General features: G+C 47.0%; 1 protein-coding gene across 4 annotated transcripts; it reads right to left on the bottom strand.

Moving 5' to 3' along the window:
• Nucleotides 1-731: 731 nt before the first annotated feature.
• LOC119234264 (serine/threonine-protein kinase MARK2-like) lies at nucleotides 732-15,073 on the bottom strand. Of its 4 annotated transcripts, none has more exons than XM_054690338.1 (3): nucleotides 12,757-15,073; nucleotides 6,376-6,578; nucleotides 732-877 (listed from the first exon to the last, which is right to left on the bottom strand). In XM_054690338.1, the coding sequence occupies exon 1, from the start codon at nucleotides 13,672-13,674 to the stop codon at nucleotides 13,036-13,038; it is 639 nt and encodes a 212-aa protein (XP_054546313.1). In that variant the 5' UTR covers nucleotides 13,675-15,073; the 3' UTR covers nucleotides 732-877; nucleotides 6,376-6,578; nucleotides 12,757-13,035. The 4 variants fall into 4 exon arrangements, with proteins under 4 accessions (XP_054546313.1, XP_054546316.1, XP_054546314.1 ...); XM_054690339.1 differs by lacking the exon at nucleotides 732-877 and adding an exon at nucleotides 5,315-5,334; XM_054690341.1 differs by lacking the exon at nucleotides 6,376-6,578.
• Between the last annotated feature and the right edge of the window lie 840 nt (nucleotides 15,074-15,913).

The following is a 15,913-nucleotide window of genomic DNA, read 5'->3' as shown; positions in this document are numbered from 1 at the left end:
ACCCCTTTACGACAGATGGTATATATGATTTTATCTTTATTCCCAATACTGTGAGTGCACTGCATAAAAATGTTTGGTGAGAATGGTCATGTGAACAAGGTCACAGAGTATGTGGGGAGCTCATAAAGGGATGGGAACTTACCATCTATAAGTCATCTCCTAAGTATTGGCCATTAGGGTGAGAGTCTTCCCATGCAAAATTATATTTAATCCTCACAAAACCCAGTGAAGGGGATATGAGCATCTCCATTTTGTCTGTGAAGAAGCTAAGAGGCTGAGTAACCTAGCACAGCTGTACAGGGACTGAGCACACCTGCTCTTCTCAAGGCCCCATGCTGCCCTCACATATTCCATGTGGAGCAGGTGTGTTCAGGGCCATAGTTTGACCAAAATGCACTAGAGAAAGTTCTCAAGGCTCCAAAAGTTTTGTTGAAATTATTTTACTTTTCCTGAATCATTCCTTTAAAAATAACATCACCTGGCAATTCAACAGGGTTTGCAACTTTTCTCAAGGTATTTTATTTACATGTTGTCTTCAAAGTTAAGGTTCGTGACTTACCATTTCTTTTCTACTGCTGCAGAGCCAGACACGGCACTCACTGTGTTTAATAAGAGCTTGCTCGTGACAACATTGCATTGGGATTGTTTCCTGAGATGCTGTGGCCAAAAGAGTAAGCTTTTAAGCTGTAAGACCTAAGATACTGGTTTTTGAAAAATAAGGACAACCAAGTCACAACTTCAACAATATTCATTACTTATTAGTGCAATAAAAGGGAAAAGTCCCCGATCTCTGGTTTATCCAGGTTTATATTCAGTCCATCCTGCTAGAACTGTTCACAAAATGATGTCATGAGTTGTTAGAGTTTTAGCTGTTTTCCTAAGGGTAAAAAGCATCAGAATCAGAAAGGAAGGAAGAAAAAAAGCAAAGGATGCAGATAAATTATAATCACCTTAATACTTACTCACAGATTATCAGTGCTTCCAATACACTTGATCTTATTTCAGCCTAATAGGAGCAACCCTATGAGGCAGCAGGACTGTTACCATTATCTCCATTTCTCAGATGCAAAACTAGAATAATTCAACATCATACTTAAGAAGACAGTCTGGGCTTACTCACCCCTTCCCATAGCTCATCCCTGCCTAGAGGTGAGTTTGCTTGCTGGGTGCTGTACTCAAATCTCCAGCCTATTTCATTCTGTGTCCAAAGTAGTTTCCTTTTGTAAGAACACAAATGATGGGCTTGCCACTGTTTCAAATATATATATATATATATATATATATATATGGTATTACTTTTGGAGCACTGTGTCAACACTGCTTCTTGATTGATTTTTTTTCAGGTAAACCTTTGTATATAAAGTACAGTCAATCCTCTTTGTTGATGGCTATTGTGATTGTGAATTTATCTGCTCATTCAAATGTATTCGAACCCCCCCCCCATCAATTCTTGTGGTGTTTTGTGACCACGGAGGACGTGCTCAGGGTGAACACTTATAATACTTGACATTGAACAGAGGGATGCTCTTTGCTTCGGTTCTTATACACTCTCAACAAGTGTTCTTTTTATGGTCTATTTCACCACTATTGTCACATTTTTGTGGGTTTTGTTGGTGATATTGCTGTTTGAAATGGATCCCAAGTGATACAGTGTTAGTGCTCTTCAGTACAGGAAGGCTGTGATGAGTCTTACAGAGTCTGTGTTAGATAAGCTTCATTCAGACATGTGTTATAGTGCTGCTGGCTGTGAGTTCAGTGCTAATGAATCAAAAATAGGAATAAGGTATCTTTAAATAGAGCACACAGGAAACAAGGTCCTGTGCTGATCAGTTGATGGAACTGTTGTAACCAGAGGCTCATAGGAACCAAGTCCTTCCCTTGGAAGCGAAGGGTCTATATGAACTAATGCAGTGTTTTCTGGTGACATTACAGAACATGACTATCACAAATAACAAGCATCAACTGCATGTTTTAAGAGTTCAATAAGACTGAGAGATAGTGTGTTACCTAATAGACACTCAATAAATGTTGTAGTGAGTGAATAAATGAAGCCAAAATATTGGCACTGTGTAGCTTGGTAAGAACATGAGCTAGAATCTCTGTTTTTTTTTATACAAATTACATGGAGAAAATGAAGAGTATGGAGCCAGGTTAGCCAGTAATTGTCTGAAACTGACTCCCAGAGAAAGAAATTGCAGGGTAAGTACTCATTTAGCACAACTTGGGCAACTTTGAGAGATATGGACACGTAGAGGTCCAATTAAGTCTCATCTCATGGTGTGTTTGTGTTTGTGTATGTCTGAGGCCCATACCTTCCCCTGGGGCTATCTCAAGCTGACCCCTCAGACAGGAGATAATTGAGTGAGAAGCTAGTGGGAGAAAGCAGGGGGCAGTAGAGCTCTGATTGGAAACCTCTCATCTCAGTAAATAATTTCTAGGATAAAACTCTGTTATTATGCAAAGTACAAAGGGAATAAAATGAATAAAATGAGAATTTTCTACCTGTGCAGAAGCAGTTAGTAACCTGTGAATGAATGGAAATTTATCTAATTTGTCTATCCCAAATCTAAATGGGTTAGACAGTTAGATAACACAGTGGAAATAATGATGCCCAATTGCCCACCATGATGGCACTAGCATGGTTGAAATGATGACTCACCAATACCCACACTCTGTTTCATCACATGTGAAGACAGTGACCAATGAGGGTCAGAGCACGTGTCTCTGAGACTTCCCTGTCACCTCCTTCCTCTACCATCACCTAGGTGCCTGGTCAATGTTTTCTCCTTGTGGTAAGACTAAATATAACTATCAGGGTTTCCACTTGGAAGCCACATCCAGCAAAGTGCTTGTGGTCCTTTGGTAAGTTCCATCTCCAAGACCACATCTCCCGACACCTGCAGTCCATAACACCTTTATATCTAATCCTGGAACCCATTTTTTTTTTAACATAGTCTCTATGGTATAGGAGGTAGAATTCAGAGGGGTCTCAAGCAATAAGTTTTCAAAGCAAGAGTTGGGCCAGATAGGTGGGAATGGAAGGAGTTCCCCACAGAGGCGGGGGCAGGGAAACTTCGTGTGTATCGGGGACCAGCAAACATCCTCAGAGAATGAAGCCAGGAATAACTGCTTGCAATATGACACTTGGTGTTGACACTCTAGTGAGCCTCTCCAGTTTAAACACCAGAGGTGAGTGGAACCAGTGAGTTGTGGAAACAGGTGGTCCCACGATGGACAAACTATGGACTTCAGCTGGGCTACATGAGGATCCAAATAGAGGGTATGCGTGAGGGAACCAGGAAGATGCACTACAAGTGCTCCTGGTGGCTGCCTCTCCACATCCCCTAATCCCCCCTCGCTGTCCCTGCGGTCCTGGAGGATGAAGGGTGGGAGTGCCCTGTCATGCTAAAGAAGGAAGACTTTTTCCTCCTTGAGGTTGGAAGTGGCCACAGGGAAAATTCTGCCAAGTGGCCAGCAGTCCTCAAATGTGCCCGATTTGCAAAGAATAGTGCACTTGTGTCTACGCCAAGGGAAGTTTCTTTCTCTGCAAATGAGAGCCAGTCTGTCACCTTTGTGCAGGCCTCCCATGCTCACCGTCATGTCCGTCACACATATGGCGCCTGGCAGGGTGCACCTCCGCTCCTAGGCCCTTGCTGGAGAGCATCTGCTAACCCTGCCAGCCTGATGCCTTCCAACCTCAGCATCACCTTTTCCCAGGGTTCTTGCTGAATCAACCAATTAGCTCGACTCGCCTCTGACTGCTTTGAACTATGTCTTGTTAAAACATGGGTGGATGGGGACCTGATGAGGTCCAAAAAGTCACACTAAGAGATCCCAGCCTCTTGATGTACCTAAGGCCAGAATCTCTCCCTTCCATTTAAAGAACTCAGAGGTCTTAGAGCTCAAGTTGTCAGTCTGACTTCTGTAAGAATCTTGATCAGAGCAGTGCCTTCACCAAAGCAGTCTCTTTGCTGTTTGCTCCAGGATCATTCCACCACTTAGAAGCTTTACCGCAGGATTTATTTTGAAAAAAAAATTAATAACTGACTCTGAGCGCAAGTCATCAATGACCCATTGCAGATTATCTTGTCTGAACAGCCTCACTTCAGCTCACTTCAGTGTTGGAGCCCAACACTTGGGGTCCAAAAAGCCAAATAACAGACTCAAATTTCATCAGTTCTGTGTCTGCTTACAGGTAGGGCTGAACTTGCTGAGATAATAGGGTTCTTGCAACTTCCCTAGGAAGGCTGCTGGGGGCTACCCTGCACTTTTGCAAACCAGGTAGAGGGAAGCAGAGGAATCCTGTCATTCTGGAAAAAACAAAAAACAAAAAAATACCTGTCTAGTGGCCTGGCATTTTGTCCTCTTTAGGTTGAAAGCCTTGCCCCAATTACAAACATGTTAGTTCCTAGATTCTATTGATAAAAGTATAAAAGTTAAGTAAGAACTTACTATTAAGGAACGTTAATAAAACATGATCTTCTATAATACATGAGAGACTTTCCTAAGCTCCAAAATGACCCTCTGAAGGTTGTTTATTCTTTATGAGCGAACTAGTCCCATTAATAGATGGCCTGTCACTACCACTGCCGTTTCATGAGAACTCTTCTGTTTTGTTACACCGCACAAGTCTATCTGCAAACTCCCAGAACTTCTAGCAATGGAAACTTCAACCAAAAGGACACCACGAACCTGCATTATTCAAGGGGATATCTGCCTGCATTATTTACAAATCGCTTTGCTATCACCGTTGACATCATAAAGAGGAGTGTGGAGGAAATATCTATCAGCCAAGAGTTTCTTTTGATCTAAATGATTTCTTATAAGTGGATTCTTTTAGCTTTGCATGCTCAGTGTAATTAGTGCATATGGTCCAGCTGTGAAGAAATAGCTGCAGACCCCTAACTTATTATTAATTAGGCTCATTAAAATGCAAGTAAGAGAACGTTGCCTAGGTAAACAATACCTTATGTCAAAAAGTCATTACTTGACAAGAGCTAGTCTTCCTAACTAAAGTCATTACTGATTTGTTGTGGAGGGTTTTTTTCAAGCACCGTGGGTGCCAGTTAACTACTTTTGACTGACATCAAGGACAGACATGCCGCACGGGAAGGAGCCCCTGGTACAACACAGCAATTCTATTCACATCATTTCAAAATACGTCTGGGGGAGGTTAAAGGTTGACAGCCCAATGACAGGCCTTCTTCAACTGCTGCGGAGTCGCAGCAGGAGCACGTCAGGAAAATTTCCTCAGCCCCTCTGAATTTCTTCTATGTTCACATTTCTTTTCCTGTCTCACAAGTAGGGAGGGATTGGCAGCTTGGTGACAAACACCTGGGAAAGAGAAATGTGCATTGTCCCTCTTAGGACCTAGGGGGGCAAGGAGGGGAAAAGGCACCTGAGTTCAAGGGGGACGCTCTCCTGATATCTGACCAAATCAGAGGGCAGGGCCAGCTGGACAGGACTAGGGATGTACAGTGACGGCCCCATCTCCTGTAGTTTGGGAACTTTCCCAAGGGGGTGCATAAGTTAGCTGCAGCCTTTGATCCCTAGAAATGTGGCTCCATAACCTGGTAACTCACGAGTTAGTTCAGGTAACTTGGTAGAGGGCTACCCTGTCTGAGGGGTGCCAGAGCACAGGTCACAGAAGATCAAGGAATGGCCGCTGGGGAGAACCATCCACAGGTCCCGGAGAGCTCACGGCTTCAGGGTCAGGTGCTGCAGTGTGATCTTTGAGGGTCCTGGGTATTAGTCTCCAGGCACACTCTCTCTGGCACTCATTGCTTGAGAGCAATAGAAAGAGCAGTACCTCGCCAGCTGCTTTCCAGAGCTCTAGAAATGCTTCCCTGTCTTTGTAAGTCTGTGCACGCTTCAGTATAAATCACGACGGGGATGCAGGCTCTGGTCTAAATGGATCAAAAGAGGCTATTGACAGATGCTGAAATGAGTGTCTACCTTTAACACCAGGTCAATTGATAAGTGTCTGCCCTAGACTTTTGACTGACATGAAGAGCTGTCAAAGGAACCGTCTTTCCCGGGGATGACAATGAGGCAGGAGGAAAGAAGAGAGAAAAGGGAAACCTAGCACAGGACCTGGCTCCCAGGTGACCCTCTCATGTCCTCGCTGGTGCACCCCTGCAGCTTCAGGTTGATGATGACATTCAGCACCTGGGCTGGCTCAAGGATTAGAGACAGACATTTATATCTGAGAGTTCCAGGGGTGGGACTTAGGAGAAATTAAAATTGGTCTCTATCCAATAGAACCTTATCACTAATTTATTTTTAATCCTATTTCAAAATGATTAAAAGATAAACCTAAAATGGAAAACAACAAACAACTTTTCCCCCCATGTGATCCTATAGGGAAATATGTACCTTAATGGAATTAGGCGCAAGAAGGGCGTCAAGGTCCAAAAACAGCCTGGCCTGTGCTCTTCTATTTTGCCGAGCAACGTGTCACCTCTACAAGGGGAATACTGTGGAGTGTATCTTATTTTTGCCATTTCATTTGTTCCATATTTTCATCTGATGAATATCTGCAGAGTTATTTCATTGAAGTGCTTTCATTTGTCCAGAAGCTGGAATTATAAAGTTCAGCATTTCACTTCTGACAGGCAGTAGATTCAACTGTTAAAGCTCAACTCTGCCCCAACCCGGCCTGCATTTGCCTTAGGGGCCACAGCCACTGCTCCACGGAAATGCCTCTTCCCTTACTGGAACCCATGCTCCCTGACTTTCTCACAGGAGGACCCCCAGTCCTCACCGCTACTTTTTGAGGTGGGTATTGTCACCCCTGCAGACGAGGAGACTGTGGCTCACAGTGTCTCAGTAACTGGCTCAAGGGCAATGGAACACTTGTTTTTTAATATAATTGGAATGAAAGAAACTATGATAAAAGGAGTGATTTGGAAAGAAATTAACCAAAATGCCAAGGACATTTGTTACTTACTAGACTTCACTCAAGATGATTTTGCAAGACTATCATACTTTTCACCTAAAAGACAGGATCAGGCAGGACTGGATGTTTACATGCAGTGATAGATGCTTAATTTTGATAATAATGATGATGAAGACTGTGGTTGTCAAACTACTTTCAAAACTGTAGTCAGTTCATGCACCATAGCCGTGAAATAGCTACTTTCCTAATAGGATATTAGTAGATGATTGACAGCTCCTTATAGACATCTGCAGGATATTCAGAAAATTGAAGTGTTGTATGGATGAATTATTTATAAATGAAATATTTCCATTAATAGATTACGTTTTACTGCCATTTGTCTGGGGTTGGAAAGGAGGGTTCCAGAGACTGGCATCAGCAAGAAATATCTATTTGCCCAACATGTGTTACTGCTTGAATGTATTTTTAAATTTTTAAAATTGTATTTCTTTTTATCGCGATCATGTTGGTTTAAAACACTGTATGTGATTCAGGGGTATAGGATCCCACCTCTTCAGATGTAGGTTATCACACCACACCCACCACCGTGGCAGCCACAATCCTCCAACATAATCCATTGGCCTCCCTACTCCCTTTCCTGCCCACCTTCCACTTTCCCTTTCTGAGCCTCAATCCTGCAGCAGATTTCTAGAATTTGCTTAGCTTAGTGTGTTCCTTTGATTGTTTCTTTAAATTCCACATAAAATCCTCCACTATTTGTCTTTCCTCTGACTTAATTTCATAATCCCCTCCTGTTCTATTCATGCTGTCACAAATGGCAAGCTTTCATCTGTTTTTGCTTTTAATAGCTGAGTAGATTTCCCCTGTGTATATACATCCCATCTTCCCAGGTCACTTATCATCATTGGACGCTTAGGTTGTTTTCATAACTTGGCTATTGTAAATGAACACAGGAGTGCATGTATCCCTTTGAATTAGTCATTTTGATTTCTTTGGGTAAACACCTGGGAGTGGAATTGCTGGATCCTGTGGTAGATCTACTTTTTAGTATCTTGCAGAATCTCCATACTGTTTTCTATAGGGCCTGGACCAGTCTCCATTTCCATCAACAGTGCACAGGTGTTCCTTTTTCTCCACACCCTTGCCAAAACTGGCGGCTTCTGGTCTGCTTGATATGGGCAAGTGTAATTTGATCCTCAGTCTGGTTCATGTTCTTCATTTGCGCCCCCATTTAAGACCAAGAGAGTAAAGCTACTGTCAAGATATTCAGATTCTGAGTAGCCACAGAGGCAAATTCTCATGAAAATCAAGCCTGAGAAGCTTATTAACCAAAAATGAATGGGGGTGGGAGGAGGGAGGGTGGGTAATGGAGAAGGAGCAGGGGGTCTGAGGAGGACTCATTCCAGATTTCAGTTTCTTTTCCTCTTATTTCAAGACTCTGATGACCTGTGCACATTTGGGAACATAGAAGTGAAATTACTAGTAAGATTCACCAAAAGGGAAACTTGCAAGGAGAGTAACTTAGAAAAGCCAAGCTGGCAGCACCTGCAGGAGGTCATGGGTGAGCTGGGAGCAGCAGCAGAGTAAGGGTGGGGTGGATATGTCCTGTCTCAATAAGCTCTTGAAAGCTCTCCTTTTCAAAACCTGATGTTCTAGGAAAGAAAGTTCCAAATCACAATATAAAGAAGCACAAAAAATGCCATATAATTTCCTAGCCTGAGATAGGTCTTATTTTCATGCCCATATTATAGATGAGGAAATGAGACTAAAGTTAACAATTTTCCCGAAGTTGCATAGTGGCAGAAATTGAAAGTAGCAAGGAGCCATGGGCCTGAAGCTTCAGGGTGAACCTGGCAGCTCATGACAGTGGCAGGGGCAGGCAGCACGCACAGGACAGACCTCTTCTCAGTGTCTCTGCCTGCCCTCTCTTCTCACGAGGGGCCAGTCACTGGATGCAGGGCCCACCCGACTCCAGTATAGTCTAGTCTATACACAAACATATAAAGTCTGCATATTTGCCTCAGGGAAGATAGCTAGTTAATTAGTTTTAAAATGTTAAGTCGAGGGGCCTCCCTGGTGGCACAAGGGGTCAAGAGCAACCTATGAAGCTGTCTGCAGCCCCTGAAGCACGAGTTCGATCCCCGGCCAGGGAGCAACACACATGGCACAGCAGACCTCTCCTGACTCGCCCGCTGCTCCCCTCAGCAGTGTACTTTGGTCTATCTGCCTGTTCTGTTCCCCCCTCTGTCTCTGGTGAATCCTCTCACCCCCCATGCCTCTGGCCTGTACCCCAGCTCCTGTATGCATAAATAAATAAATCTTTAAAAATAAAATAAAATGTGAAAGTCGAGAGACGCCAAATTTAAGAACCATTCACCAAAGCGGTAACCAAACCATCATGACAACAGGGAAACTCTTGCTCTATTTGGAGTTAAAAGGGTTCAAATGAGAATGTAGAGACAAGAACAGTTTGCTTCAGGCCTGCACAGAGAGCCAGTCACCAGAGCTACCTGATTTCCTGGCCGAGGCGCCTCAACCAATGTGCTCATTTTCAGACAATTCTATATGTAGCCGAATAAGTGTTCAATAATTGAGAATTGCTTCCACTTTAGCTGACATCTTTCTCGTTTGTGCATAAACTGTTTGTGATTTTATCCCAGAGAAAGGAAAGTACCTTCAAAAGGCCTCACCTAACTTTCCTCTGAGCTAAAAAGGTACAATTTTCACCAGGCTAAAAGTTACTTCTCCCCTCAAATCTGCTATCATTCTCCCTTGTGTTTCAGGGCCGCCAAGTGTTATCAAAATGCCTCCCTGACCTTCTCCTTCCCTTTCCACCGCACTCTGACACATCCAGCCTAAATCTGCGTCTTGCATCACCTCAGGAAACTCATGGCTAATTTCATTATTTGGGAGAAAAAAAATGCAAATGAAGCCAGACAGCTGGTGCTTTCCTCGAGGCGGAGAGTGATGGAGGGCTGAGGCCCACCTCGTCACAGGCCTCACACCCTCCTGCTCAGACAGGCCCTGGCAGGGGGAGGGCAGAGGGGCTGCGGGAGCAGCGGGAACAGATGGCTGGGAGGGGAACAAGATGGAGGAGCCCAACTTGTGGGAGAGACCAGGGAAATGGGTGTCAGTTGTGTGGCCAGTCAGAGGGGGCACGCAGAACAGGGACTGTGCCCTTACCAGCATCCCAAAACACCAGGCACATCCAGGCACACGCACCTGGGCCACCTCGCTCACAGGCAACCCATGTTCCTCTGCTCTGGCCCACAGGGCTGGGTCTCTCCATTTTCTGTGAAATCAACATCTGCTTTCCCCCAAAAAGTAGTTATCTAGCTAGCTAGCTAGCTAGCTAGCTAGGTATCTAGGGAGAAAAGCTGGGAAAGTCCACTTCTTTTACCCTGAATGATTCTCAGTTTGCAGCCCAAGTGGGTAAGATTTCAACTTTATTTGTCCATAACGGATCTTTTGTTTCCTGATCCTACTTTGCCAGCTGGATGGAAACTCTCTCATCTGTACCCTCCCTTCCTCTAGAGCATCGCTGAAAACGAGAAGATGTAGAAAGTCCCAGAGTGGGGCTTTAGTGCCCCTCTGTCCACATTGCTCTCCACTGAGGCAGTCATCTTCCCTGTCAGTCCTTGACCTTTGGGCCAACTTTACAGCTGAAAAGGTCATTTCTTCTTGTCCCTCCATGTCCTTCCAGCACACATGGCGCTAAGTCTGGGCCATGCCAGGCTGGGAAATCCTCGTGCATCATCTCAAGCTAGGTTAGCATTTTGACACTGAGTTCATGGGGGTCATGTGTTGCTGCCTCTTTTTCTTAAGAGCCTGTCAGGGGGCAGGTTCCTACAGCTCCCTCATACCCTTCACTTCCCTGCTAAGCCTCCTTAGAGAACCCTCACTTACTCTGGGCCAGAAACCTGCCTCTTTCCCGTTCTGGATTCTCCTAAAATTTCAACCAAGAGCTGAGACCAAGAAAAAAGCAAGACAGCCCCACCTTCCACTAACAAAACAAAGTAGCTAGAATTTCTAAGACATCGACTTATCACTCAGAAGGGAAGAAAATATGGGCGTGCCAATGGAAGCCTCCAGTCAGATTTCGTTGGGATGCATTAGGGACTCTACATCTCCTTGAGTTATTCCATTAGCTGACAGATATTTTAGGCTAGGTGAGGTCACCTTAGTTCACCCCAGTCTTCTGTGTCATCAACTATCTCAGAGACCATTTAGTCATCTTGGAAATTTGAATGGCATTCTGGTCAGAGATCAGGGTGTCTGATGTTCACTGACACAGGCACCTAAAGTCCTGGAAATGTGGACAGGGTCTGAACTGTGGAGAGGACAGTGTTGGGAAGGTAGAGAGAGGGGATGGTGGAGGAACTCAGATTTAAACATGACCTTCAAATCAGCCCACTGATTACAGCAAACCTGGAGAGGGCTTGCTGGCAACTCATAATCATTCCTCTCGTGAGTACGGGGCTTGTCACATTTCCTAGCACTCCTGCTCTGATTCTCTTTCTTTGAGCTCACAAAATCTTTGCAAAATTGGATTATATTATTTATTTTCACTCTCTGTCCAAGTCCACAGATCACTGTCCCAAAGCTTCCTGGCTCCTAAGGACACAGCCGCAGTCCAGGCAGGGCTTATGTAGGCTCTGCCGGTGCCACCACAGTGGCTCTCTGTGGAGTCAGAGCCAGAGGCCACAGCCACCTGCAGAGGGAAACCCCAGTGGTTTTTCAGCCTTAACGAGAAAGCTACTGCCAAGAGGTGTGTTTATAGGACTTACTAGAGATTGAAATGAACCCAGTTAACGACAACCCATAGAATGCTCGAGAGGCCGTGTCATTTGTACTGAGAAATCCTGTCCCAGGTTTTGGCTTTTCAAGGTCTCCCCATACTGTCACTGCCTTAGTCTCTGATGCGTCCGTCCCAAAATGACAGGACACCATCAACTGACATCATAAACCACACAAAGTCATGAGCATGAGACTCAACACAGTCTGTTCTTCGCATCCTAACACTGAAAACTCTCTGGGACATGGTTTCCCTCCATTTTTGCCCATGAGCTGAGCGTGCCCATGGGCCATGTCGCAGGCCAGAGGCAGGGGTGGCTCTGACAGGCGGGCGGATGCAGTAAAGCTCGGCCTGTGGGGTCCCTCTTCCCCGTGTCTGCTGCTCTCCTGTCTTGCCTGCTAGTGCCAGGGCACAGCCCCTCCCTCGCTGTCAAGAGTGTGGCCAGCAGCACGACACGGGGTGTGTGTCCGTCACGCGGTGCTTCCTGCCACGGTGGCCCATGCGCTGGGGACACCCTCTGACCTGACTCAGCTGGGGCTGAGGGCAGCTGGGGGTGGTCAGCTCCCACTGTTTAGGATGCTCTTTTGTCAGCAAAATCCCCCCGGTGTGGGCTGCACAGATTTACAAGGCTCAGAAGAAAACCAGGAGGCCCTAGGAGCCGCCACTAGCTGGCGGGTGAGCGATTCTCCAACTTGGAATTTCAGTTGAAAAGGGGCCAAATCCAGGAGGACTTGCTACCATGGCTGTCAGTCAGTGACAATGCCACTCAGACAGAAGAGCTCCTGCATCCTCTGCGCCATCCGTGTGCCCAGTGGGTGGCAGCAGGGCTCTCCCAGCAAGGAGGCAGGGTGGTCCTCAGGGGACAGAGCCTCAGATGGGGGACTGGGGCCCAGGGTTCCCCGCCTCTGGCCTTGGGGCCTCTGGAGGCTTCACCCACACAGCCCCACACCCCTCCTGGGCCCTGTACCTGCTCAGCTCTCCCCAACCCCTCCATGCCCCCCCTTTACCCACTCTGCTCCCCTGCAGAAGCTTCACCATTTCCCTTGCCCTCCTGGCCCTTCACCTGCTCTGCTCCAGGGACATCGGTGCCACCCAGACTTCTGTGCTGCGGTCCTGAGCGTCTCATGCTGCTCCTGGCCCCTCTGACTGGGCCCAGCCCCTGAGCCTCTCCAAAGCCTCACCCTTCCCGGTGTGCTCCTGTTCATCATGGCCACAGAGTGATTGTGCTTTGGGGGGTGGGGGTAGGCCTTCTGCCGGGTGTGGTGGTCCTCAGTCTTTGCTGCTTTCCTGTCGGAATGCTGGGCAGCAGCAACAAAATTTGACTATTCTGTTAATTATTCTCCTAGCTCTGGCCCTCCCCCTTGTCTGGAAACACCTGAGCTTGCACGGCAGCTATTTTGAATCTGGCTGACCGTGTCTGAAGGGGCCACTGAACTGGTCCAGCGCCAGCCACGTCTTGGGGGAGGTTGCAGGGTGGTGCTGGAGGTCCGGGGAGCTGGACTTGTGTGTTGTGCTCCCCGGCGCCCTCCAGTTGGGGTCCTGCCACGGAGGTGCTTCTCTCCTCCCAGGCGTCCTCCTGCACAGGGCCTAGCTCCGAGGGTCTGGTCTTCTCGGGGGCGTCCTCCTGCAGGGGGCCTGGCCCGGAGGTGGTGGTGTGCGCCTGGGCGTCCTCCAGCCCAGGGACTCTGTTTCCCGGGGTGGCAGCCTTTTCCCTCTGCTGGACCCCCCGCTGTCTCAGGATACTTGGCCTTCGGGTATTCCCCGCAACCTCAGGCCGCGGGGGGCCGTCCTCGGAATCGGGGTCACCATGGGGGAAGGGCTCACGGAAGGTGACGCGCCTTGGCCGCTCTTCCTCCTCCTGGTCCTCTTCCCCCTCCTGCTTCCTGCAGCGGAGGATCAGGTACGTGCCCATCACTTCATTGTACCTTCTCCCCTCAATGGCCTCTTGAATATCCTGGCACTGGTAGCCCAGGCGCTCCATGGCTTTTATGATGCGGGGTCCTGGTGGCCGAGGGACGGCTCGCGGAAGGGCAGGAGTCCTTCCACCCAGGGGTGCTGCTTGATGCTCTCCAGGGAGCTGCGTCTCCGCGGGTCCCGTGCCAGCATTTTCCTTAGTAGGTCCCGGCACTCGACCGAGAGGTCGGAGGGCAGGTGGACGTTCCCGGCCAGGACGCGGCCCCTGATCTCCGCGGGGCTGGCCCCCTGAAGGCCACTGTGCCGGTCACCATCTGCAAGAGCGCGACGCCCGGCTCCACACGTCCACCTTGGAGCCTTTGTAGCGCCGGCGAAGGTAGACCTCGGGGGCCCTGTACTCCGGGCGACAGCAGCACGAGCTCAGCGCCTTGTGGAAGCCCTGGACTCCCTCTCGGGTCAGCAGAATGTTCTCGGGCTTCACATCGCGGTGGGCTATGCCTCTGGCGTGGCAGCAGCTGAGGGACGAGAGGATCTGCCGAAAGAGCTGGCGGGCCTCTGCCTCCACCAGGCACCCACGCTCGCTCAGGTGTTCCCGCAGGTCTTCCCCCTCCACGCACTCCATCACGAGCTGCAGCTCCTCCCTGGTGTCCACCACCTGGAGCAGTTCGACGATGTTCGGGTGGTGAAGGACCTTCATGCACCCATCTCGTGGGCCAGGAGCCCGAGGTCGGGCAGCTTGGACTTGCGGACGTCGGTGATGAGCACCTTGGGGCCGGTGAGCACGTGCAGCGCCAGCTTCACCTGGGCGTGGGCGCCCCGCCCGAGGTCCCGCAGCACCAGGTACATTTTTGCTTCACGTCCCTGGGGAGTGAGGCGCTTAGACATAGCGAGCTTGGACTTGAACTGTGCTGACTACGCTCACAAGCCCTGACTGTGCGCACAGCCCTTGCACTACCTCCGCTGACAACTAACTCTATGATATCATGAAATGTACTACTAATCTAATATTAATAGCACTCAAAAAGTATTCACTAAGCTCACTAAATACCAACAATAACTAACTTAACTCTAACTCTTAACTAACTTAACTCTACCAGCAATACGAACTTCACTAAACTTACTAGCTATACAAATACTAACTGCACTAAAAATAAATGAAAATACAAACAAAAAATTACAAATGATATAAAAATGTAAAAATATGATGAAAACAAACCAATTACAAACTAACCACTAAATTTAAGAATAAAATATAGAACAATAACAAAGACAAATAGGACAAACAACAGAACAATCAACAATTAGAAACTAAAAACTAAAATATAAAACAAAGGGGGAAAAAAAACAAACAACAAAATAACAACAGAAGGGAAAATGGGGGAGAGCACACGAAAAATAAAAATCAAAAACTAAAAACTGAAACAAAAAAATTAAAAGAAAAATGAAAAAAAGAAAAAAACAAAAAAGCCAATAATAAAATAATAAAGGAAAATAAAAAACAAAAATAGAAAAGGAAAAAGAAAAATAAGCAAATAAACAATAAAGGAAAATAAGGGGAAAAAAACAAAGAAATAAAAATAAAATAACTAAAATAAATAGCTAAAACAAATAACTAAATAAGTAAACAAATAAATAAACCAAAAGAAAACCAAATAAACCAAAACACGTTCTCTCTCTCTCTGTCTGAGTCCACAGGTCACTGTCCCAAAGCTTCTTGTCTCCTAAGGACACAGCCGCAGTCCGGGCAGGGCTTATATTGGCTCTGCAGGTGACATCACAGTGGCTCTTTGTGGCATCAGAGCCACACCCATTGGCAGAGGCCACAGCCACCTGCAGAGGGAAACCCCAGTGGTTTTTCAGTCTTAATGAAAAAGCTACTGCCAAGAGGTGTGTTTATAGGACTTACTAGAGATTGAAATGTACTCAGTTAACGACAACCCATAGAATGCTCGAGAGACCGTGTCATTTGTACTGAGAAATCCTGTCCCAGGTTTTGGCTTTTCAAGGTCTCCCCATGCTGTCACTGCCTTAATCTCTGATGTGTCCCAAAATGACAGGACACCATCAACTGACATCATAAACGACACAACGTCGTGAGCGTGAGACTCAACACAGTCTGTTCTTCGCATCCTAGCATTGAAAACTCTCTGGGACATGGTTTCCCTCCATTTTTGCCCGTGAGCTGAGCGTGCCCATGGGCCACCTAGCAGGCCAGAGGTAGGGGTGGCTGTGGCAGGCGGGCGGATGCAGTAAAGCTCGGCCAGTGGGGTCCCTCTTTCCCGTGTCTGCTGCTCTCCTGTCTTGCC

The sequence above is a fragment of the Talpa occidentalis genome, unplaced genomic scaffold, assembly GCF_014898055.3.
Source record: "Talpa occidentalis isolate TD23 unplaced genomic scaffold, MPIMG_talOcc4v2.1 talOcc4.8, whole genome shotgun sequence".
In the NCBI taxonomy this organism is placed as follows: Eukaryota; Metazoa; Chordata; class Mammalia; order Eulipotyphla; family Talpidae; genus Talpa; species Talpa occidentalis.
Note: the sequence above shows the minus strand (reverse complement) of the source record. Positions and strands in the feature narration are given on the sequence as shown.

Bases quoted from the DNA above. Each gene is read 5' to 3' on its own strand.
- LOC119234264 (XM_054690338.1), bottom strand. From the start codon at position 13,674: ATGGAGCGCCTGGGCTACCAGTGCCAGGATATTCAAGAGGCCATTGAG.